We start from the raw sequence: 24090 nt of genomic DNA, 5'->3' as shown, positions 1-24090 counted from the left end.
GTGAGCCCCGAGTTCTGGCCTGTAGCACACTGTGCCAATCAGGTGTCCGCACCAAATCCGGGATCAATATGGTGAGTGTGGAGGACTACAAGGTTGCCTAAAGAGGAGTGAACTGGCCCAGGTCAGGAAAAAAATGGTATATTTTGATTAATTTTTGCTAGAATTACCAGTTATATGAATATCACTTATTAAAAAGCTTTTTCTCTCCCATCTACTAAAAATAAAAAAACCAAACTATCAAAGTCATGAAAAACAAGGCAAAAATGAAAACTTGTCATGGACTGAGGAAATTAGAATATGCCAACTAAAATATAATGTGGGATCTCGGTTGGATCTGAAAAACAAAAGTCATTGAGGGAAAACCAGGTAAAATCTAAACCAATTATAATTTATGTTATGATTCGTATCACTGTATCACTGTCATCCCATTATCCATCAATTTACTTGAGCAGGCGCCAGTAACGTCTCCATTCGTCCCAGCCCTGAGATTTTTAGCAGCCTCTCCTTAATCGTTTTTCCCAACGATTGGAGGCTCTTTTTCAAGGTCAGAGAAATGAGACCTGTTATTGTTACTGCATTTAGCATATCGAATACACCACGGGGAACTTGCCAGTCTCTTCTGTGCAGGCGGGATACTCTCATTTGCTGGGCTCTCCAAATATAACGTTTATATTATATAAATATAATGATTTGTAGTTTCAATAAATATTTTATGCTATGAATTATGGCCAAATTATAATAAATGGGGAAATTTGGTAAAGAACATATGGGTAGCCTCTAAAGCATAATACCCCAAAGATTTCTTCCTCCTAACACTCATGCTCTTGATGTAATACCAAATCCCCAAGGTGGGCTAGGAACAGGGATTCACTTTTCTTAGAATGTGGCAGAGGTACTAAGATCCAACTACAAGGTTCTGTTACAAAACAGAACTGTCTTCGGGTATCCTTATGTTCTGTTCTCTCACTTGCTATCTTGGGAGGAAACTTATGCAGCTAATGAAAGAAACTGATGCTTCTAACCAAACACTGTGTAAATAAATTTGGAAAGTACATTTGCAACAAGTCTTTAGATGAGACCATAACTGTAGCTAATAATTTGTTTGCAGCCTTGTGAGACACCCTAAGCCAGAAGCTCCGAGGTAATTCACACAGGGAGTTTGGGCCTACATAAACACTGAGATACCAGTATTGTTTTATTTGCTACTCTAAAATATACTAAATTATATAACAATAGATAGGGGGAGGAGAGAGAAAAGAGAGAACAGAGAGTGCATGTTCCCCCCGCCCAAAAACTTTTACGTACTTACTTTAAAATTTATCACAATTATCATCAGTTTGCTTGTTATCATGAGACTTACCGATCTGCCGATACTGGTAACAAAGCTCCGGCAGAATTATGATATCCTTCCAAATCTGACATGTTCACTTGTGTTTGCCTTGAGGTTACTATCTGGCTATTCTGCAAAGTTTTGGTTTTCAAGTCCTGTGTAACAGGATTATTATCTGGAAGAGGAGACTCTGTAACTTTTACATCTGAAGAAGGTTTTATAAAAGTCTCTTGATCCTGTGCTTTAGGTTTACTGATTAATAATTTGGAGGTTGGTTCCAATGACCTTGAAGATATCATTTGTAGGTCAGAGTTAAATTCATGATTCATCCTTGTTTGAGAAGCAGAATCCGATGACTGAAAAGATTTATCTAAGGTTCCACTATCCAACTTGGAAGACGTCTTGGGACCGAGAGTTATACGAACACAAGAAAGTGCTTTTCTATTTGAAGGTGGACTAGGTGCAGATGTTACTAATGTAAACTGATTTGATTTTGACTGGGGGACTGCATTACCCTTGCTGGCTTCAACATTTATCCTACTAGAAACCTGTGATGTTGACTTATGTTGATTCTTCTTTTCTACTACATCTTCCTGAACTTGAGGAAGAGAGGGATGGTCTTTTCTCATTCTGGAGTCTATATCTGGGATTTTGCTTTTTTCAAAGAGCTTACGCTGTTCAAGAAAAATGGAATGAGGAGTGTTTAAAGTTTTACAATCCTGGCTTTGCATAAAGGGAGACTGGTCTCTCGTGTGATGATCTATATGTGGAGCTCTATTTTTTTCTTCTTTTTCAAGAGAAGCATGACCAGTGAGATTTGGAGCTACATAATTCTGATGTTGAGGAGGAAGAGAATGCTGTTTTCGTGTACAATCTGCACGTGGGGTTGTATATTGTTCAAAGAGTTCTCGTTGTTCAAGAAAAATGTGTGAAGGAAGATCTGGAGTTACAGTTTTCTCTTTCGCTGCCAGTGGACTACTCATTCTAATGAGGGTAGGGTTATCACAAAAATGAACTTCTTTATTTTTGCTATAATGTGCATGGATATGGGGTTCAGAAGTACTGCATTTGAAATCTGATTTCTCACTGAGTTTCTCTTCTTGGTAAAAATGTCCAGCAAGTAATTTTTTATTTTGCCCACCATTATCTTCCAAAATAGTCACAGGTTTATCTGGTGAATGACCAATGATTTTAAACAATGAAGGGGGAATGGTTTGCTGTTTTAGATCTCTAGAAGGACTTTGCTCTTCAGTAAAATGAGAATTCAATAACCCCCAAGTTGTTCCAGCACACTGACTACCTTCAGTAACATCAACATTTAAAAGAGAGGAATCTGAAAAGCAGGCAGAATGTTGGTGAGATGCGAAAGTTATGGAGGTAGTAACCTGTTTCATGGGTTCTGAGAGCATTTGTGAAGAATGACAATCGATTTCCTCAGGGAGCACACATTCAGGTTCCTCTAATTCTAACAGCCAAGGATTCATATTTTCATGGAATGACATTTGAAGACCCTTGCTAATTTTGAAGTCATCACTTGTAAAGTTCTGAAATGGGGAACGACTTGGAAACTGCAAGGAATTCCAAACATTGAAATTGGAGTTGTTTTGGTCTACTGATCTGCAAAGGTTGATATGCCTTGTTCTCCATGATGGGCTCTGTTGTCCTCTGATAATTTCTGAGGGCTCAGCAAATCTGATAGCACAGGAGTCATTGTCCAGTTCTGGTTGTTCAGCAGTCACTGTACTAAGACATCCTTTTTCATGACTCTCAATTATGATGTGACTACAAACAGCATCTGGCTTACATCCTACTTCCCGTGAACTCTGTAAACTCTAGAAGATACAAACAAGTTCTTACTTGAAGTACTTCAAACAGTTATATAGAAATCAGTTTTATTTAATCTAATATTTAACCTTGAAGGTCATGCTGATCTCTTACAATAAAACAGGTGAGTATAATAATAAGACAGTAAACTGTAGAACTAATTGACTTGTTCCTGACTCATTAAACCACAGTTAATTTCTTCTAAAAATTTTTCACTGAAATAATGAAAAGTAAAGACTGTTAATGTCCCACAGTATTCTCACCTTATGCATGTTAATAACAGAGATGATCCATTATCCCAAGTTTGTGCTGATCTCAGGTCACCAAGCTGGAGACAGTTTCAGTTACTTTTGCAGCTATTGTGACCATATGACTAGGTTTAAGCCAATCAGATATGAGCAAAAGCAGTTAAGTACAGCTTCTGCTTTCTGTACTTAAAAGATCAAGTTTCTGACGTCTATCTTCCCCTCCCCAGAACTCTCACAGCTACTTTTTTCCCATTTGTTACTCTTCATAGCTAAAAATGGTGATATCTAGAAGAACCTTGTGGAAATCATGTGTAGGGCCAGCTCAACTTCCCAATCAGCCTAGAGAACTTATCTGACCAGGTTCTGACATGAAAGAAAAATATCCAAAATGTATAATATTATGCTGTATTGTACAAAACCAAAGATAAGTTTTAAAAATCAGAAAAGCCTACCTTGTGAAACATTGTATTTTAGGTCTCTGTGACACAAAATGTGACTTACGTCCTAATATTTTATCATTAAGAGAAAAAAGAACCAGTAGTTCTTCCTAGGTATAATCAGTACCATAAATAGAAATTTTGAATATTCTTTGTTTTACTAAGAGTTATTTGATATTTTATTATAGTTATTTTTATGTGGCCTTTTATCACTGACCTCTCTGTAAAATGCCAAAATTTGAGAGCAAAATGGAACATTCTAAGTTAAAGCACTGCTCAACACAAGCTCAAAGAACGATTTTTTTTAATGCAGAAATCAACATCATAGTTAAGTGATAAAATTCAGTTTATTACTGTGAGATAAATATAAGGTATTAGGATAGTTCTGGTTAACTGGAAAAGAAAACAACTGTGCCAACAGAATAAAAATCTTGGTTAAAAAAAAGAGAAAAAGGGGCAAGGAGTGTCATAAAGGTTAAGAAAAGTTTAGTAATTGACATTATTAGCCTTTCTTCCAAACTGAGAAATATGTGGCAAATATTTTTGTATTATGGTGGCTTCTGGCCTTGTGATTATTCTTCATGCATTTAGTGTGACTGCAGTTAATTCTGAATGCTGAAAATAGATTCAAATTAAGTCTTAAGTTACTGATATTAGGAATTCCTTATATTCAAGAATAGTTGAAATTTGTTTAAAGTAAAACAGTTTTGATATTATATTATTTATTTTTAGATATAATTCAGAATATACTACTATACATAACAAGATTTACTGATATAAATAATTCTACTTACCATATCTTAATTTTTCAGTCATCAGGATAAATATTACATTCTAAAGACACACACATATATCTGTATATGTATGTGTATGTATATAAGTATGTATTTTCATGACATCTTATTTTGTTTTAAGGAAACATCTTTTCTTGACATCTTTTTTCAATTTACAGGTACATATTTACCAGAAAAATAATTATATATTCTGCCCAAGATCAACTCATATGAAAAAAGATTCCAAGTTAGATACTATTTTCCATGTACTATTTTTAAGGCTTTCTAACAGAAAGCATCTACATACTTACCTTCTTTAAGTAAACATTAAAAAAATAGAATAATTCATTTAAAATATTTTCTAACAACTTTCTCAAATACAAACGATTTACTCCTTAAGAACACAAGTTTTAATTTCAAATTATTCAGTTTGTTTCCATGGGAATACTGAGGGATAGTCTTCTAACATTAATCACATATACTGACCGCATAATTTCTCAAATTTTCTTTACCTCTTGAGCTTTGTAACTAAATCATGTTTCTTTAAGGCACAAACTCTTCTCCTTAAATGCCCATATTTGAGAATTATATGTGCCTTCAAAGCATCAGCCAGGTAGTTTCTATGAATGAAAGAATGAATTTCTCCCAGGCCTGTCCCTGCCTATCTATCTACTAACCTAACTATCTCTCTTACAGTCACCAACTGATAAGTGATTTCACATGTAAATATTTTAAATTATATGACTACCTTTAAAATAATCTATGTACCTTTTTCTATACTCTTCCCATTTATACTTCTAGCCTTGCAAAACTATGAGGCACCCCAACACCAAAAACAACAAGACAGTAGTCCAGGACTTATTTTAACACCTGAAAAATGATTATAGGGGCTGGAGTGGTAGTACAGCAGGTAGGGAGTTTGCCTTGCACGCGACCGAGCTGGGTTTGATTCTCAGCATCCCATATGGTCCCCTGAGCACCGCCAGGAGTAATTCCTGAGTGCAAAGCCAGGAGTAACCCCTGTGCATTGACCCAAAATGAAAAAAAAAAATGGTTATAATTACTATGTGCAAAAAAATAGGATAGGACAGTCGATATTTAAAAAGCAAGCAGGACTGCATGAAAACATTGGTTTGTCCTTTCAGCCTTGCCACAGGGAGCTTAGGGTTATTGGGTTACTCCCATCACAGTATTCCCATTCCTGTTTATTTGTAACCTCTTTCTTTGTGCTCTGTTGACTTGTAAATATTGTTTTTCTCTTCTCCTTAAATCCTTTGCATAGTTAATTCAGAGCAATGTCCTTTTTGTATGGACACAAGGAGACAGTTAATGTTATACTTTCATAACTTGGGAGTTAAATGACTCTGAATGATATTTACCTCCTGGATATCTGTTCTCTCGACTTAAGCCTCACTTAAGCCTTACTTCCTAGCACCCCAAAAGCAAGATCCCGACGAGAGACTGGATGGACCCAGGGCAAGCTGTGAGCTATGTGCTACCCTGGCATCGAAATGTGCCTGGACAGAGCACAATAATACTTAACTATAAGTGAAGAGCATGGTCATGGACAAATTCTGTCATAATCCAAAATATAATAACTAGATTCAGACCCTGCTACAGTTAGGAAAGATGAATTTGGCCTGAACACTGTAGTCTGAGTCTGTGGTGAGATGTTCCCAGTAGTCACCTGGCAAGCCTCAATGTATGTCTTACTGTGCCATACAAAATAACTAATATTAAGAAGTAGAGTTAGGATGTTAAGTTATTGGACTGATGAAAGGAGAAAAACACCTCAAGTGGTATTTTGCTGGTGAGCAAAGGAAGTGCTTTCTTATGTTGACTTTGCTATAGTATCTACCCCCAGTGCTGGGGAGTTGGGGAGAAAGAGAGTTGGAGACAAATGGGAGAGAGAGCAGGGCAGCAATAAGGAGTGCGGAGAGACTAGCTAGGGGACAGAGGGAGAAGAATGTAGAAGAACACAGGCTCAGGCACAAGGAGAGAGAGAGAGCCCAAGCTGTGAGATGGAGCGTAGAGAGATGAGCAGGAGAGACGGGAGGAGACGGGAAAGAGGGGCAGTGTGAGACTGGAATGGGAAGCCAAGTGAGACTGGAACAGGCGTGGGGAGAATGGAATAAACGGCTCAGGACTTACATCCTGGTTCTGCACTCAGTAATGACTCCTGGTGGACTTGAGTGCCGGGGATCAAACCAGGGTCAGCCACATGCAAGGCAAATTCCATACCTGCTGTACTACTGCTCTGGCCACGCTATACTTCCTCTTGTATGCAAGAGCACACTTAAAACTCTAGTCAGAGCAATCAAGAAAGCAATTTTAAAAATTTAGATTGGAAACAAAGAAGTAAAACGATCACTAGTCACAGGTGACACAGTATCTTATACAGAAAATCCCAAAGAAACTACATGAAAACCAATTAAGAGTTGAGGAGATAGCTCAGGAGGTCAAGTGGTCCATGCTGTATATACACAAAGTCTCAATTTTGATCCATAACACATGTGCCCATAAGCACGTTTTGGTATAGTCCTGGAGGCCCCAGCATTTGATAGTCTATACAAGATTACAAGATGCTAGCTCAACATACAAATCTAACCATATTTCAATACAGATAGTAAATAATTTTAAATAAAACTAAGAAAATAATTTTATTTATAATAGCACAAAAAGAATACTTAACATAGTTAATAGAATTAAGGTTAGAATATAAAACATATTGAAAAATTATATTAGATCAAAATAAACAAAACTGGCAGACTACAAGACAATACATTTAAGATGGAAATGCTTCCCATACTGACTTCCAGATTCAATTCAACTATCAAAATCTCTGCTGGCAGTTTTGCAAAAATTGACAAGTGGATCCTAATATTCATGTAGAAATTCAAGAGAACCACAGTCACCAAAACAACCTTAAAAGTGTAAATTGAAGGACTCATTTTCTGATTTCAAAGTTTACTACACAGCAACAGTTATTAAAACAGGTGATATTTATGCAGGAAGAGACACACATCAAAGAAACAGACATGATGGTCCAGAAATAAATACTAGCTTTTATAGTAAACTGATCTTTGACTGAAGGATCAAGAAAATTTATAGGGAAAAAGGTGTTAGAACAGCTATATACCCATTTAAAGGAGTAAATTTTCACTTCATACTTAAAAAAAAAAAACCTGTCTCTTAAGTATAGGAAACAAAACTAAAAATGTATAAATTGGGTTAAACCAAATTAAAATTTTCATGTAACAAAGTATACAACAATAAAAATGCAACATATAGACTAGAATATATAAAGAATTGCTACAACTCAAAAAAAAAAAGAGAAACCCAGAATGAAACAAATATGACTCTAAAATGGATTAAAAGGGGCCAGAGATGTGGTTTTAGTAGAGCTCATGCCTTGCACATGCAAGATCTGGATTTAATTTTTAGCTCAGCACAGAGCCTCTTAACACTGCCAGATATGGCCCCCACATGACAGGGAAAAAGTAGATAAAGAATTTGGATAGAAATTTCTCCAAAGAACAGATAAAACTGGCCAATATGTACATGAGATAATATTCAACATCAATAACCTTCAGGAAAATGCAAATCAAAAAGCAAGGCATATTTTAGACTCATAAGTGACCATGATAAAAATAAAATATAGCCTTAAAAAAAGGGAAGGAAACAGACATGTGAGAACCTATGCTTTTTAAATATGCCCACCAGGAAAAAACAAGTAACACTATAATCCCACTTCTCTAAAGAACCTAAAAGAATCAAATTCATAGAAACTGAAAACAGAATGATGGTTTACAGAGGTTCGAGAGAAGAGTAATAGAAAGCTGTAAATATCAAATTTCAATTTTTAAAGTTTTAGGAAAGTGGTTGTAAAACAATGAGAATATAATTTAAAATGCACATTTATAAATGATTAATGTGGAAACTTTTGTTATGTTACTATGATTTTAAAAATCAAAAATTTTCTGATTGCCTCAAAATAATATACCTAAATATAAAATTAAATATCTTTAATAAATAATCTTTGCCATTTCTTAATGAATTCCTCACATAAGATACAAAACAATCCTACATAAATAGCAAGATTTTCAGCAAATAGTTTGTACACTAGTTTTTTATTCCTAACTTTCAAGAAAGTGAAAATGCATACTCAAAAGGAAAATATTAGAAAATCATAATCTGATAATATTCAGAACACAGAAATAACTACTGCAATAGCTCAGAAGAAACAATTCTTACTAGTGAACAGTAAGTAACAGTAAGTAAAAACAGCAGTAAAAGTGACTGCTAAATTTTTTAAAGGGCAAGCACATTAAAAGATGCTCAATCTTGTTAATCATTAGAGAAATATATGATTTAAAAACTAACTAGGTATTACTGCTCTTCCATTAGAATAGTAATAATCAATAAGAAAATAAATATTGGAAAGGATGTGAAGAAACCGAACTACCTATTAATTTTCAGTGAATATGTAAAATGGTATAGTTACTTTAGAAAACAGATTAGCAGTCCCTTAAAAGATAAAATATAAGAGTTAATATATGACCTGGGGGTTCCATTCATAGGTTTATACACTAGAGAAATAAAAACATGTCCACTCAAAAACTTATATACTGGAGTGGGTAGGGCATTTGCCTTGCACACGGCCGACCCAGGCTCAATCCTCAGCATCCCTTATGGTCCCCCAAGTACTGCCAAGGGTAATTCCTGAGTGCAGAGACAGGAGTAACCCCTGAGCATCGGTGGGTGTGACCCAAAAAGCAAAAAAACAAAAACAAAACAAAAACTTGTATACTTATATTCATGTAGCGCTATTTATAAGTGTCAGAACGGAAAAAAAAAATTTGATCAACTAATGAATGGATAAAAATGATGCAGCCATACAGTGAAATGTTGTCACAATAACATACTGATTAGTGATATTACACAACATGGATTAATTTTGAATATAATCATGCAAACTTAAAGTATAACGATTTCATCAACAAGAAATTTCCAAGCAGGCAACCATGTATTAAAGGCTGCCTAAGTCTAGGGAAATTGGTGTTGGAACAAAGAATGACAAACTTACTCTAAAATTAGGTTACTATATAAAGATATTGATGGAGGGTATGGGAAGTTAGGTGGTGGTGGTCAGTACATCAAAACCATTAATTCTAATACACCACCGTTAACATGTTACTATAATGACCATAAAGAAAATTCTTAGAACTTTAAAACAAAAAGGCTTTATATGAAAAAATATCAGAATTATGCTATTAAATAATTCTGCGAGTGTTAAAATCACCAAATTATATACATTCTTTTTTGCAGGGAAATGTGGACTTGGTCCATATCCAGCGGTGCTCAGGACTTACTACTGGCTCTGACCTCAAGGGTTACTCTGTAAGATCTTGGGGGACCATATGGGGTACCAGGGATCTAACCCTAGGTCAGTCATATGCAAGGCAAGCACCCTACCCACTGTACTAGTGTTCTGGCCCTGAAATTATATACCTTAAGTAATCTTAACTATGTAAGTTGTACTGAGACAAAGTATTAACAAAAATACTGCTTAACCAATGTATGTTCTTTACTAATTTCCACAGACTACTTTTCAACTAAAATTCTCTCTTCAAATAAGCTTGAGCTCTATGAAGTTCTCTCAGTGCTCAGATTAACAGCATTTGTCACAGACAGCATCTGATAACCCAGAAAATAAATAATTTCACTACATAAAGCAGGGCATACACATGTGTGCACTACATAACAAGGAAATAAGATATGGACTACTATTTCATGCAAAACTTACTTCAAAATCATAATTATGGAATAAAATGCTTTAAAACATATGGGGCCGGGGATGTAGCTCAGAAGTAGAGCACTTGCCTTGTATATGTGAGGCCCTGGATTCGATCCCCGGCACCGCCAAAAAACACGCACACAAAAAAGAAAAAGAAAAAGAAAAAAATTACCACAAAATTACTTGGCAAGAGTAATTTATTAAATTGTTCATAGTTTTACATTTTAGGTTCTCAAAGCTATGTTTAAAAAAAAAGTTAAAGTAATTTTAACTTAACCAATAAGTTCCAGTTATTTTCAAATGTTTCTGGTAGAGCACACTGCATACAGTTTTGAGACCCTGAGTTAAAGTTCAGCATAGCATGCCCTTAATACCACGTTGGGAATTACCCTGGTGGCCTCCAAGCATCCCAGGACCAAGCACAAACACAACAAGCCCAAGCACCAAACATCCTGAATCACATTATCATTAAATATTCTACATCTTTTAGTTTTAATCCTGTGCTTGGGCTTTTTCAGAAACCGGAAACTTTCCTATAGCACAAGAACTATTTCACATTCCCATTAGAAATGCAAGTGTTTCAATTTCTCCATACCCTTGCTAAGAATTCTGATTTTCCATTTAATAATTTAACTGTCCTAGTAGAGCTGACATAGTAACTGTTCTTTGTATTTCCTTTCTATGGCTTCACATTACTCTAATGTCCCTTTATTTTAACCTAAATGACTTCATGTACCTTTTTTAAAACACAATTTGCATGTAAACCCCTAAGTTCTCATCTATTTGGTCTTAAATTCTCATACACTTTAAAAGACAATTTTGCCAAATATAGAATTTTTGGCTTCAAAAGAGAAAAGCTGACTGGCACTCTTACTGACAATGAAACAGTCAGCCTCGGCTTGCACTTTAAGCTGGTGTTCTCTCTTGAACACGTATCCCCCATGCTAGTCTCTCCTTTTCCTTATTTCCACTCTCGAAAAGGCCATGTTCTCACTTGAGAACTTCCTCTTTTTCTCTCCCTTCATCTCTAAGTAAGTTTCAATAAAAGGAATAAAAGGTTACCTGCTTCACTAGGATTTTTTGTTTGTTTTTAAAAAGAACAGCCTCTATTGCTGCTTTCAAGAATAGAATACCTTTCTGATTTTTGGCAATTTGGCCAGAAGGTGTTACCACATGGAATGCTTTCCATTTATCCTGCATAGTGCTCACTAAGCACCTTGGTATTTAAATACATGTGTTATATCAATTCTCAGACTGATCAAATCAATTTTCAGCATTTATTTAAAAAATTTTTTGTCACTTTCATTTATTTTCCCTTGGGCCTTTTACATTACATATATTGATAGGTATGCCTATCAATAATAATACCAGGTATTAGAGCTCTGGTAATTTTTCTTTATTTTTTTTCTTTCTGATCCTCCAAAGTAGTAATTTCAAGTGACCTATATTCACACTAATTGATTCTTCATTTTGCCTCTTTCAATCTGCTGGTTGAAACGTTCTAATACTTTTTTCATTTTGGCAACTTTTCTCTCCAGTTTAAAATATGAATCCTTTTTCTATCTCCCCCTTACACCTCTATTTAATAAGACATTTTTTTTTTAGTTCTTCAATACATATTTTTTTTTTAGTGTACTAAGAATATTTAAGAGCTGATTTAGATCTTTTTTCTAGTAAGTGTAACTCCAAGGCTTCTTTGCATATCTTTGTTATTTCTTTTTTAAAATTTTTCGGGGGAGATTGTTTAGGGGATCACACCCCGTGATGCTCAGTAGTTATGCCTGGCTCTGCACTCAGGAATTACACCTAACAGTGCTTAGGGAACCATCAGGAATGTCATGGTTGAACTTGGGTTGGCCACACGCAAGGTAAATGTACTACCAACTGTACTAACACTACAGCTCCCTAACTTTGTTATTTCTGAAAATGGCTATATTTTGAGTAGTTAATGATACATTGAAAATTAAATATTAAATATGATAGCTTGGTAACTCTGGATAGGTTTCCCCTCACTACCTGGAGTTTCTTATTTGAAACATTTCTACTTAACCAGAAAATATAATACTAGTTTAATTGTCTCTCCAAGTCATTGTAACATAACATCTTAAAGTTCAGCCAGAGGTGAAATTTAGGGTCTTCTTGGCACTGTTATCGGAAATATATCCAGCTCAGTGCATGCAGATAGCCTTCTCAATTTCCTAGCATACAAAAGCTTCATGTTAACTTTATTTTGATTTTGTTTTGAGGCCACACCCAGTGATACACTTGGGTTCTGTGCTGGGTACCATACGATGCCAGAGATCAAACCCAGGCCTCCTGTAAATACAGTGTAGGTTCAGCCACTAAGCTCTCTCTGGGCCTATACAGGAGACTTTAGAAGTTCTGATTCTCCAGTCTGTCTCCTCCTTTCTCAAGTATTTCACTCCCAAGCTTTCCACTCTGCGTACTGTTTACACAGGCCCTGAAACTTTGTCTTTTTCAATGTTTTTGACAAAAACTGATAAGGAATTTCCTAAGTCCTAGGAAACATTTGAATTGGGTAAAACAAAAGTCCCTACATTGGTCCTCCAGAAGACTGCTTGTCAGGGTGAGATATCCATCAAATTTTTTTTTGGTTAATGTGTGTGGGGAAAAGGAGGATTTCTTCCCAAGCAGTGCTCAGAAGTCATGGGGATGATGATTCTTGGCCAACAAGGCTGGCAGGTCAATGACGCCAGGGTTCAAACCAGGATTGCCATAGGCAAGGCAAGTAGCTTAATCCCTGTACTATCCCTTCTGCCTTCAACCATAATTACTTTACGAATATTTGTATTCATCTGTAGCATCACAACAAAAACATTAACTAAACTTAAAAAGAATAAAACTATATCCTCTGTCCCAGAAGTATGTTATATCGTAGTCAAAACTACTTGGACTGTAGGCATATTTTACACTCCTTATAATACTATGCCAAGGGTTCAAGTGTGTATTCTCACTCTCTGTCTCTCTCTCTCTCTGTCTCTCTCTCCTCCCTCCCTCCCCCCTCTTCTCCTTCCCCCCCTCCCTCCTTCTCCCTCTCCAGATGTGTTTTTATTTGCATTTCCCTGACGATTAGTGATGCTGAGTGTGTCTTCATGAAATTTTTGGCCGACTATGTATCTTCTTCGGAGAAAGAAGATTAGACTGAAAATACAAATTCACGCAATAAAAAAAATACTCTAAAAGAGTATTAAAATTTAAAATTAGGTTGTTCTCTGCTATCACGGTTTAGGGGTTTCTTTTTGTTTTTGCTTTTGCTTTTTGGGTCACACTCGGCGATGCTCAGGGGTTACTCCTGGCTCTGCATCTCAGGAATTACTCCTGGCGGTGCTCAGGGGGACCATACTGAGTATCGAACCCGGGTTGGCCCGCTGTGCTTTTGCTCTAGCCCCGGTTTAGGGGTTTCTTAAGCATTTTAACTATAACTCCTTATAAACATACGGTCTGAAAATATTTTTTTCTTTCCAGTTTGCCTTTTTAATACTCAATGACTGTTTTCATAGCTCCATATGCCACGATATGGATGGACCTTCAGGAAATGCCTATGTATTTTTGCTGAATTATGCTGAATAAAATAAGCCAAGTACAAATACTATATATCTCAACTTACATGAAGTACTAAAATGACAAAGACAAAAAGCAGAAGGGTGAGTACAGGAGCTAAGGGGAAAAAGTCTGTGCTAGTATTTAATGCTTATAGAATTTCAGTTTCATGAGAAAAGTTCAGATGACAAATGGTGGTAATGACTGGAAAACCATCAGAATGTGCTAAATCACAAACTAAAAACTGGCTAATGCATATTTTATATGTACTTAAGCACAATTTTATCTTGTCTTGATTTCTTAAAGAAGTTTATGTCAGCTGAATGGTCTTCACAAATTCCATTTCCATCTTTTATCTTTCAACAGAAATTTTAATATTCTCCAACATAGTTCTTGTAAATGTAAAAATTTACTACCTCTGCTGCTTTTGCTGCTATTACTGCTATTTTTCTGCTATTACTGAACGTAATCTTAAAGCTCTTTTTATGTAATATAATTTCCATCTCGTTTTTCTTTTTTTATCAATACTGTATAGTTAAACCTCTCTCATATGTGGGTTATAAAGAGGTCTAGGAAGGGAGTAACAAATGACCTAAAGCAACATAACCTGTTAAGTGACATACAGAGCTGAGCTTATCACAGTGGGGTGGATGGGAGGGAGGATTGAGGGGGAACACAGAGATAATTATGAAGGGAAACAGACACTGGTGGGGTGTGTAGTGCTTCAGTGGTGTATGCATGACACCCTAACATTTGCCATATTGTTAAATCATATCATGTTAACTTAAATGAAAAAAGGAAAATGGCAAAGTCATGAAAGAAAAGGAGAAAGAAAAGGAAAGAACTTAGAAAAACATGACAATGTAATTAAGTATTAAAATAAAAACAGATTTTTCACGTGAATATTTATAGGGATATTAAAAAAATCTTACATAACAAGGGATAATCCTTCATTGTATGAAACTGTCCAGTACCTATCTCCTATCTACTACAAGTGAAAAGCAGTCCTTAGTTACTATAATTACTAAATAGATAAATACATATGAACTTCCAAAATAAACCTCTGGAGGCATTTACTATCCTTTACAAAACCACTGCCTTCAGTAACCATGTCTTTTCTCTTAGTTTTTCTATCCAAACTGGCTTTCATACAGTCTTGCAAGTAACAGTCATAGGGGTGGTGAATATAGCACTATTCTGAATGTATGAGGTCCTGGGTTTAATTCCTAACATAGACAAAACGGAAAGAAAAAGAAAGAGAAGAGGAAAAGACATCAATGACTTCATGTGAGCTATCTCTTTCTTGAGTGTTCTTGCTCTTGATAACCAATAGTTTATACTATCAACACCATCTTCTGATATTTAATCTAATATCCCCTTCTCAGATCACTCCATATCTAATTTCTTATTTTTTTCCCTAAACACCAACAACTAGCCTTTTGCGTATTTTACTTATTTGATTCTTGCTGCACCCTTTCATTTGAATGTAATAAGTATCAAGAGGAAATAAAATTGTATATTTTATGCAATGATGTCTCAGCAACCAGCCCAGTGAATGGTACATACTGGGCAATCAATGATTTGTGAAATAAACAAAAAATGTCTAATCATAGAGAAATTATGTTCACACATGTTAGATGCCTGAATAAAGTTATGCTTTTTGTGGGACACACCTGACTTGTGCTTGGCAATTATTCCTGGCTCTGTGCTCTGGACCACTCCTGCCAGTGCTTAGCGGAACCTATGTGGCACTGGATACAGAACCCAGTCAGTAGCATGCAAGGCGAGCTTTCATTCACCATACTAGCTCTACAGCCCTAGAGAATTTTTAAAAGTAAATTAAATATTTAAGTTTTAAAAAGTATTTTACAGCTATGCATAGCTGTGGCTAATATGTGTTTACTAAGGACACATCATAGTAAAGATATGTTCATTATTCAAAAATAGATCAAAAACAATTAAAATATCATGCATTATGCAATGATAGGAAAATGAATTATCAGTGAAAAAAAAAATCTTACTTTAAAAGCTTTAGACTGGGGCTGGAGAGATAGCACAGCAGGTAGGGCATTTGCCTTGCACTCGGCCAACCCGGGTTTGATTCCCAACAACCTATATGGTCCCCTAAGCACCACACCACCTGGAGTAATTCCTGAGTGCAGAGCCAGGAGTAACCTCTACGCATCCCTGGATGTGACCCCTCTCCCCCCCAAAAAAAAAACAACTAACTTTAGACTTTTCCCATATAACTCTACTTGGGCAAACATTTTATCTTTAATTTAGACAATAGTTACCAAATACATAGTTTCTAAGAAACTATATAAAATTAGACCATAAGGTATAATGTGCTCTATCAATTTCTATGATTAATAATAATAGTTGCCAATCAAAAGATAGTATGTCCCACTGAACATTTTATAGATGTTACCTCATACCACAAAACTTAAGTTAGGTAATAATTTTTTTGTGGGGGATGTGGGGGAAGTTGGGCTACACTGTACTATGCTCAGGACTACTCCTGGTAGTACTCAAAGGATCATTTTGGTGTTGGGGATTGAACTGGAGTTGGCTTCATGCTAAGTAAGAACCCTACACTATCACTCTGGTATCTTATAAGTGCTCTTAATAACAGACCAAATGATTTCTTCTTTACACAAAGAATGAATAAAGCAGAATAAAATTCAAAATATAGAATCCTTAGAGCAGTAAGAATTAATAAATATGCGATTCTATATAGAAAAATCTAAGATGATTAAAATTCTTAGAAGATGACAATATTCACTTATTCCCTCTATTACAGAGTTCAGCAACATACAAAATAGAAAACCAACACATGAATGAATAGGAACTAAAAGAAGTATGGCTATGAAGGGGACATACAGAACTTCATTAGTATTTTCCTAAAGTTTTAGTTATCCAACTTAATGGACAATAAGAACTATTACTCCTCCTTTTTAATCTTTATAAATGTTTCAATGATACTCTTTTCTATGCATGGAATAGTTCATAATGCAATGCAATTAAGTACTGCTTTTTTAAAAGTCACCTATAATGAGGTTGATAATATTTTTTTAAAAACACGTAATTTCATAAAAAGTAAGCACCCAGTGGAAAAATAAGCAGAAGCTCTGAGTGACATTTAAAAATATATATGTAGATAATTAGGTAACCCTAGTATAAACACATCAAAAAATTCAACATTACTTATTTTTAGGGATTAAATCAAAACACAATGAGACATCACCTTATATCTTTGAAGATAAACTACCAAGGATGGAAACAACAAATGTTGGTGAGGACATAGAATAAAAGAAACCCAATATGTGGTAGAAAAGTAAGTTAGTGCAACATTTATAGTAAATGGCATGGAGAATCCTTAAGAATATAAAAATGAAAATATATATACATGTATGTATATATAAAAGTAGATAAATATATGATTTAGCAAGACTTCTCAGCATTTATCTAAAAATATGAAAAAAACATTAATTTGGAAGATTATTTACACCCAACGTTCATATAAGCATTAATTTTAATGACCAAAACATGGAATAAATTAAACTCTTCAATAGATGACTAGATAATATAACTGTAGTACACTCAATGAAATACTACTCTGTCACTAAAAACAAACAACAAAAAAAATCACCACTTATGAGGAAAGCAAACCAAAACCAAAAAAAAACGGGACTGGAGCAATAGCACAGCGGGTAGGGCGTTTGCCTTGCATGTGGCTGACCCAGGTTCGATTCCCAGCATCCCATATGTTCCCCTGAGCACCACCAGGAGTAATTCCTGAGTGCAAAGCCATGAGTAACCCCTGTGCATCGCCGGGTGTGACCTAAAAAGCAAACAACAACAACAAAACCCACAAAAAACATTTGTGACTACATGGGTGGTATACAGGGGTCATTTTTGTGGTAAGAATGTGCTGGAACACTGACAGTACGGACAGTGAAATTTATACACAGGGGTGTTTAGCAATATTCCTGAAATTATTTTAGAAACTAACACAAATCAGTATTAGAGGGATGTCATTTATATATACATGATTACAACTATAGAGCTAATTTTGAATGGAGGGCTAAGGGGCCATTGCGGGTATTCAACTAGTGTAATGTTCAATGCAATGTGATGCTGCTTGTGTGTATCCCCTGACTGTATGTTCTTAAGCAGAGAAAATATAGCAAAAATGTATATTCTGGACTTCACTTGCATCTTAAGGTATTATCCTCAAAAGTAGAATTAACTAGCACCCTATAAACATATCTACTTTTTTTTCCCTAGAAAATAAGCTTCCCAACTGACTGATTATGAATTACAAAAATCTCTATTCCATGGGTTGGAGAGATAGTACAACTGTAAAACACTTGCCTTGCACACGGCTAACCTGGGTTCGAGCCCTGGCATCCCATATCGTCCCTCAAGCACCGCCAGGAGTGATTCCTGAGTGCAGAGCCAAGAGTAACCCCTTGAATATTGCCAGGTGTGGCAAAAAAACCAAAAACCAAAATCTCTTATCCTTAAATATTTATCTTTGAAGAATTAAGACCCCTAACACCAATCAAAAGCTAGCAAAAACCAAATGGAATCATCAATGCCTTTGTAAGAATTCCAAATTCTATCACTTTATCTTTCACACTCTTCACATTTTTAGATTTCTTTTATACCTTAGACAAGTCAGCTGTTCTCCCTTGAATAAAGAACTTTTCTTTAATTTCTTCTACTTTTTTCCTGTCATCTTCATTTAATTCTGAAATGGAGTAGCCACACTCATACTCACGAGCCAAATTAAACTTCAAATTCCAGGCTGGAGAGAGAGCAAAAATACATTTGCGATTAATACAGTACAAGGATAATATTTGTTAATAATTCTAAGAACATGAATCTATGGGTATAATACAATGTAATGCCTATCACAATTTTAGCACGTGTGTGCATTTACAAGATCATCTTGAAAGTTCACTTCATGAAAACGACTAATTCTTTTTATTTTATTTTAATTTTTTAAAATTTTATTGAATCACCGTGAGATAGTTACAAGCTTTCATGGTTGGGTTACAATCTCACAATGATCAAACACCCATCCCTCCACCAGTGCACATTCCCCACCACCAATATCCCGGATATATCCCCCCCCTTTCCCACCTACCCCTGCCTCTATGGCAGACAATATTCCCCATACTCTCCCTCTACTTTTGGGCATTATGGCTTGCAACACAGACACTGAGAGGTCATCATGTTTGGTCTGAAAATGACTAATTTTAGGGGGAGGGAGACAGTTCACACTGGGTGTGGCCCTGGTGTGGTGGCCCCAGCGCCACAGTGCCTGAGCAACTCCACCTTGCTGGGCCTAAGCATACAACTGTTCGGCCCACGCCACCACACCAGCAGGCTGAGCACTGCCAGTGTGGGTCACTTTCACTCCCCAAGTCTCCTGGGGGAACTATCTCCAAATGACTTGTTAAAAGTCCTTACCTAGATAGCTCTCCAAAAAGTCATTTTAAATTTGGTATTGAATCTTTTTTGAGGGGGGAGGGCTAAGCCACACCCAGCAGCACCCAGGGTTCACTCCTGGCTCTGTGCTCAGGGATCAGCCCTGGCAATGCTTGCGGGGAGGGAGGGGCTTCTGCAGAGCCAAACTAGGATTAGCTGCATACAAAGCAACCTTAACCCCAGTACTGCCTTTCCAACCCCAGGTGTTCAATATTTTTATCTTAATCTTCCTTTCAACTAATATAATCCCACTGTCATCACTCAGCTTTTGCTTCAGTTACTGTTACAATACAGCTGATATTTTAAAATACTTGGGAGTTTTTTTGAGAATCAAAATAATACATGCTTTGTGAATGATGTTGATAGTTGATTTGAAGGGAAAAAATACAAATTAGGCCTCAAATGCCATTAAATTGCTCTCTAAAATTTGTATCCTATATAGTTAATTAAAAAATTTTTTTTAAATATAACTATTAGGAATGAAAGAAATATAAATACTTCTAAACCTCTAAATTTTAGGGACATTCCTCTATGATATCACCCACATCCCAATTTGGAGTGTGTAATCCCTTTAAGACTATGGGTTTCCCTCTTCTCTCTCGTATTTCCAAAATAAAACTATTGTACATCAAAAAAAAAAAAGCCTGAAGTTTTAGAATAAAACACAATGGTTAGTTTTTTTCTAATATCTGTAGTCAACTCTCTAAGACTTCCATTTAAAAAGGGGATGAGAAAGAGCACATTTGTTTTTAAAAGAAACCATGAGCCAAACAAAGCAAACTGGGTTTTTCATTGTCTTTTTTGTTTGTGCAAGGCAAATGCCTTAACCCTTGTACTATCTAGTCCAAGATTCTAAAATATATAATGCAATGAAAGAGTTAGGAAAGTATGAGAATTTTAGGAAAAAGGTTGGTTGTTTGTTTTGGGGTCACACTCAGAGGTGCTGAAGACTTACAGGCTCTGTGCTCAGGCACCACTTCTGGCAAGCTCAGGGGACATGGAGTGGCAGGGATCTAACTCAAGCCAACCGTGAACACAGCAAGCACCCTGACCACTATACTATCCCCCTGGCCCCAAGAGGTTTAGAAGTTAAAAAACCCAAGCTATCTCTATACTCTCAGTCATCAAGATTTACATTTAATTAGAGCCTAAATTCAAACTAGCTCTATTCACACACTGACTTGGTAACCTGCCTGGTAAAATGGCTTGTTTTTGATTGCTGATTTTTAAAATGTAATTATCTAACAGATTTAAAGGAATATAAATTTAGAAGTTCAAATACTTCAAATAACATACTCAACTATGTTAAATTACAGTACTTATAAGCTTGTACCTGTCTCTGTAATAATTATCATTCCTACCTCGTGCTCTTACTCGGCATTCTTCTTTCTCTGCATTTCTTAGTATTTGCTTAGCATGATTCAATGAGGACTCACATTTCAGAAGGCTTTTCACATGTGTAGCCAATGAATCTACACTGCTACCACCACCATCATCACTCTCTGACAAACCCTCTTCCTCTCTGCTATCTGTTATACTTGTCTTAGAAGCACATGGAAAGAAATTTAGAAAAACATCAGAAACTGACTCCAAGGAATTACTGTCCCATGAGCAGGAACTTGCATCACTACTGGAATCGTTTTTTAAGATAGTCACCACAGGGATAACAATTTTATTCCCAAAGGTTCTACTACATATGTCAGGATCAGATCTCTTAACAGGTCTGGCTGATTTATAACGCCTAAGGGTTTCATCTAAAGTCATTCTCGCTTTGCTTTCTACTTCTTGTCGTGGACTCCTAACTGTAGCTGAACTAATAAACTCCCAATTTTCAACGCCTCTCTGGCATTTGTGACTTGTCTGTGTGCTAATATCCTTCTGTATGTTCTTGCTGCGTGAGCCTTCCTCTCTGAATGGCTGTCTCTGAGGCACATTGTCAATATATTCATCAGCTGAGGCAGGTTCTTTGAAGCTAACAACCTTCTTAGCTTGTATAACTGAAATATCACTAACATCTCTGAAAGGAACGAGGGGAGAAAGAAAATGACAACGTTTCAGTGCTATATTTTCTGCCTCCATTAAAAGTGTCCGAATCTCTTTAAGAGTTCTGGAATCACCATTCAAATCCTGGATTTCATCAGAGCCAACAACTTCAAAATCTGAAGATTCTCGCTTACTTAATACAACTCTATCAGCCTGAGAACTTAAGGGCATATTGCTTGAAACACTAGAATTAGAAGAATCCAAATTATCTATTAGTTTCTGGACATGGTCTGAAACAAGTTTGTGCTTCTCGCTATGTGAATAAATACCACGGGAAACTGCCAATAACCCAGTAACCTGATCAGCTTGCCCAGTATCGCCTGAGAACTTTAGGGTATCTTCAATTAGATGTCTGCCTGGCAGTTTTGGGGAGCAGAAAGTATCTGATATCTCTCTGTGCATCCCTGAATTCACTTCAGTTGTTCCAGGAACAATTAAAATCTTTGCAGTATCTCCACTTTGTTTATCTGGTAGTTGCTGTTGAAACGAAACACTGGGCTTTACTCTGTAAGACTTAGGAAAGACTTCTGAGGAATACTTCTGGTCATCTGCTTCAATCACAGTTAAATTCTTGGGCTCTTCTCTATGAAAATAGGAACCAGAGGGAGTTGTGCGGAACTCAGTCCTCTGGTCATCCGGTAAAAACAGAGTTGAAATCCTGACTTTATCTTTATGTAAGTAAGAACTAGGAGGTTCTGTAGGTATCTCAGGCTTTTGGTCAGCTGGTCCAGGAAGATTAACCTTTGAAGACTGTTCAGTCAGAGCTGGCAATTCCTGTGTGTAAAAAGGACCAGTCTTCTTTCTGTATGAATAGGAATGAGAGGGGACTGTTTGTTTCCCAGTCTTCTGGTCAGCTGGTCCAGGAAGATTAACCTTTGAAGACTGTTCAGTTGGAGCTGGCAATTCCTGTGTGTAAAAAGGACCTGTCTTCTTTCTGTATGAATAGGAACGAGAGGGGACTGTTTGTTTCCCAGTCTCCTGGTCAGTTAGTCCAGGAACAGCTGAAATTTTCAAATTATTGTCAGTAATATCTGGCAAGTCATCGTAAGTAAAGACAGGGACTCCTTTAAGTAGCTTGTTAGTAAAGGGTACAATACGTCCACCAGCCTTCTGGTCAGGTGCTTCAGGAAGTTCAGAGAGTTTTAAAGTATCCTCACTAGGTTCTGGCAACTCTTGCTGGTAAGAGACAATGGGTTCTGTTTTATGTGGGTAAGAAGTTGGAGTCCCTGGTATCCCAGTCCTAGAATTAGAAGAAGTAGAAGTAGTAGGAGTTCCTGGTACCCCAGTCCTCTGGTCAGCTGGTCTAGAACCCTCTAAAATTTGTAAAGCCTTTGCAGTAAGATCTGGTAACTTTTGCTGGTAAGAACTAATTGGCTTTTCTATGTGTGAATATAAACTAGATGGTAATGCAGGTATCACAATCTTCTGGTCTACAGGTCCAGGAGTACCTGAAGCTTTCAGAGACCTTTCATCACTTTGTCGACTACCTAGCAACTCTGGTTGGTAAGGCTTCTGTCTCTGTGAGTAAGGAGGAGAGATTTCTTCTGGTATCCTGGTCTCTTGTTGATCACTTATTTCAGGAGTAGCTGAAACTTCCTGAGTCTCCTCAGTAAGTTGTATATCTGGTATGCCTGGATAGTGGAAAACAAGGGGCTCCTCGCTCTCTGAGTAGGAGGGCAAGGAAACTCTTGATATCCCAGGCTTCTGGTCAGCTGGGCCAGTAGCTGGAAGTTTCAGAACCTCTTCACTAAGATGCCTATCTGGTGAACCCTGTTGGTGGAAAACAATGGGCTCTTCTTGCTGTGAGTATAAAGGAGATGTCCCAGGCTTCTGATCCGCTGGGCCAGAAGCTGAATCTTTCAGAGTCTCTTCAGTGGGAAGTCCATACACAAAGCCCTGTTGGCGGTAAACAACAGGAGTCTCTCTCCGTGAGTAGGAAGAAAAGGGTACTCTCGATATCCCACCCTCCTTATCAGATGACAGAGAAGCCCCGAAAATTTGAAGAGCCTCTTCAGTAAGATCTGGTGACTTTGGCTGGTAAAAACTGAGGGGCTTCTCTATGTGTGAATAGGAACCAGATGGTACAGTAGGTTTCTCGATCTTCTGATCTGTTGGTCTCAGAACACCTGAAACTTTTGGACTCTCGTCAGTCTGAAGTCTACCTGGCAACTGCTGTTGGTAAGAAATAATGGGCTTCTCTCTAGATAAGGAAGAGGAGGATACTGGTGATTTCCTTCTTTTCTGGTCAGCTGATCCAGGAGTAGATGACACTTTTTGAACTGGTTCAATTAAATGACCGCCTGGCAACACGTGCTGATAAGAAATGGGCTTCTCTGTATGAACGTAGGAACTAGATTTAAATGGCAAACTAGTCTTCTGATCACTGGGTTCCAGAGCAGTGAAAATTTTTAGAGCTTCCTCAGGTGCATGACTGTCTTCTATACCCTGCTGGTAGAAAATAATTGACTTCTCTCTATGTGGGTAGATACTAGAAGGTTCTGATGGCAATCCAGTCTTCTGGTCCACAGGCTGAGAAACAGTTTTCAAAACTTTTGACTCATCAGGTAAGTAACGATCTGGT

At 36.7% G+C, this 24090-nt stretch overlaps 1 protein-coding gene across 1 annotated transcript in view; it reads right to left on the bottom strand.

Moving 5' to 3' along the window:
• The window catches only part of ALMS1 (ALMS1 centrosome and basal body associated protein), a 160388-nt gene that overhangs the window by 63015 nt on the left and 73283 nt on the right, over nt 1-24090 (bottom strand). Inside the window, exons 4-5 of the mRNA XM_055121512.1 lie at nt 18641-18780; nt 1361-3162 (exon numbers count right to left, since the gene is read on the bottom strand). Of these exons, the coding sequence (XP_054977487.1) occupies nt 1361-3162; nt 18641-18780 (1942 nt within the window). The remainder of the gene's footprint in view (nt 1-1360; nt 3163-18640; nt 18781-24090) is intronic.

This window comes from Sorex araneus, chromosome X, assembly GCF_027595985.1.
Source record: "Sorex araneus isolate mSorAra2 chromosome X, mSorAra2.pri, whole genome shotgun sequence".
In the NCBI taxonomy this organism is placed as follows: Eukaryota; Metazoa; Chordata; class Mammalia; order Eulipotyphla; family Soricidae; genus Sorex; species Sorex araneus.
This window is presented reverse-complemented; position numbering and strand designations above follow the sequence as displayed.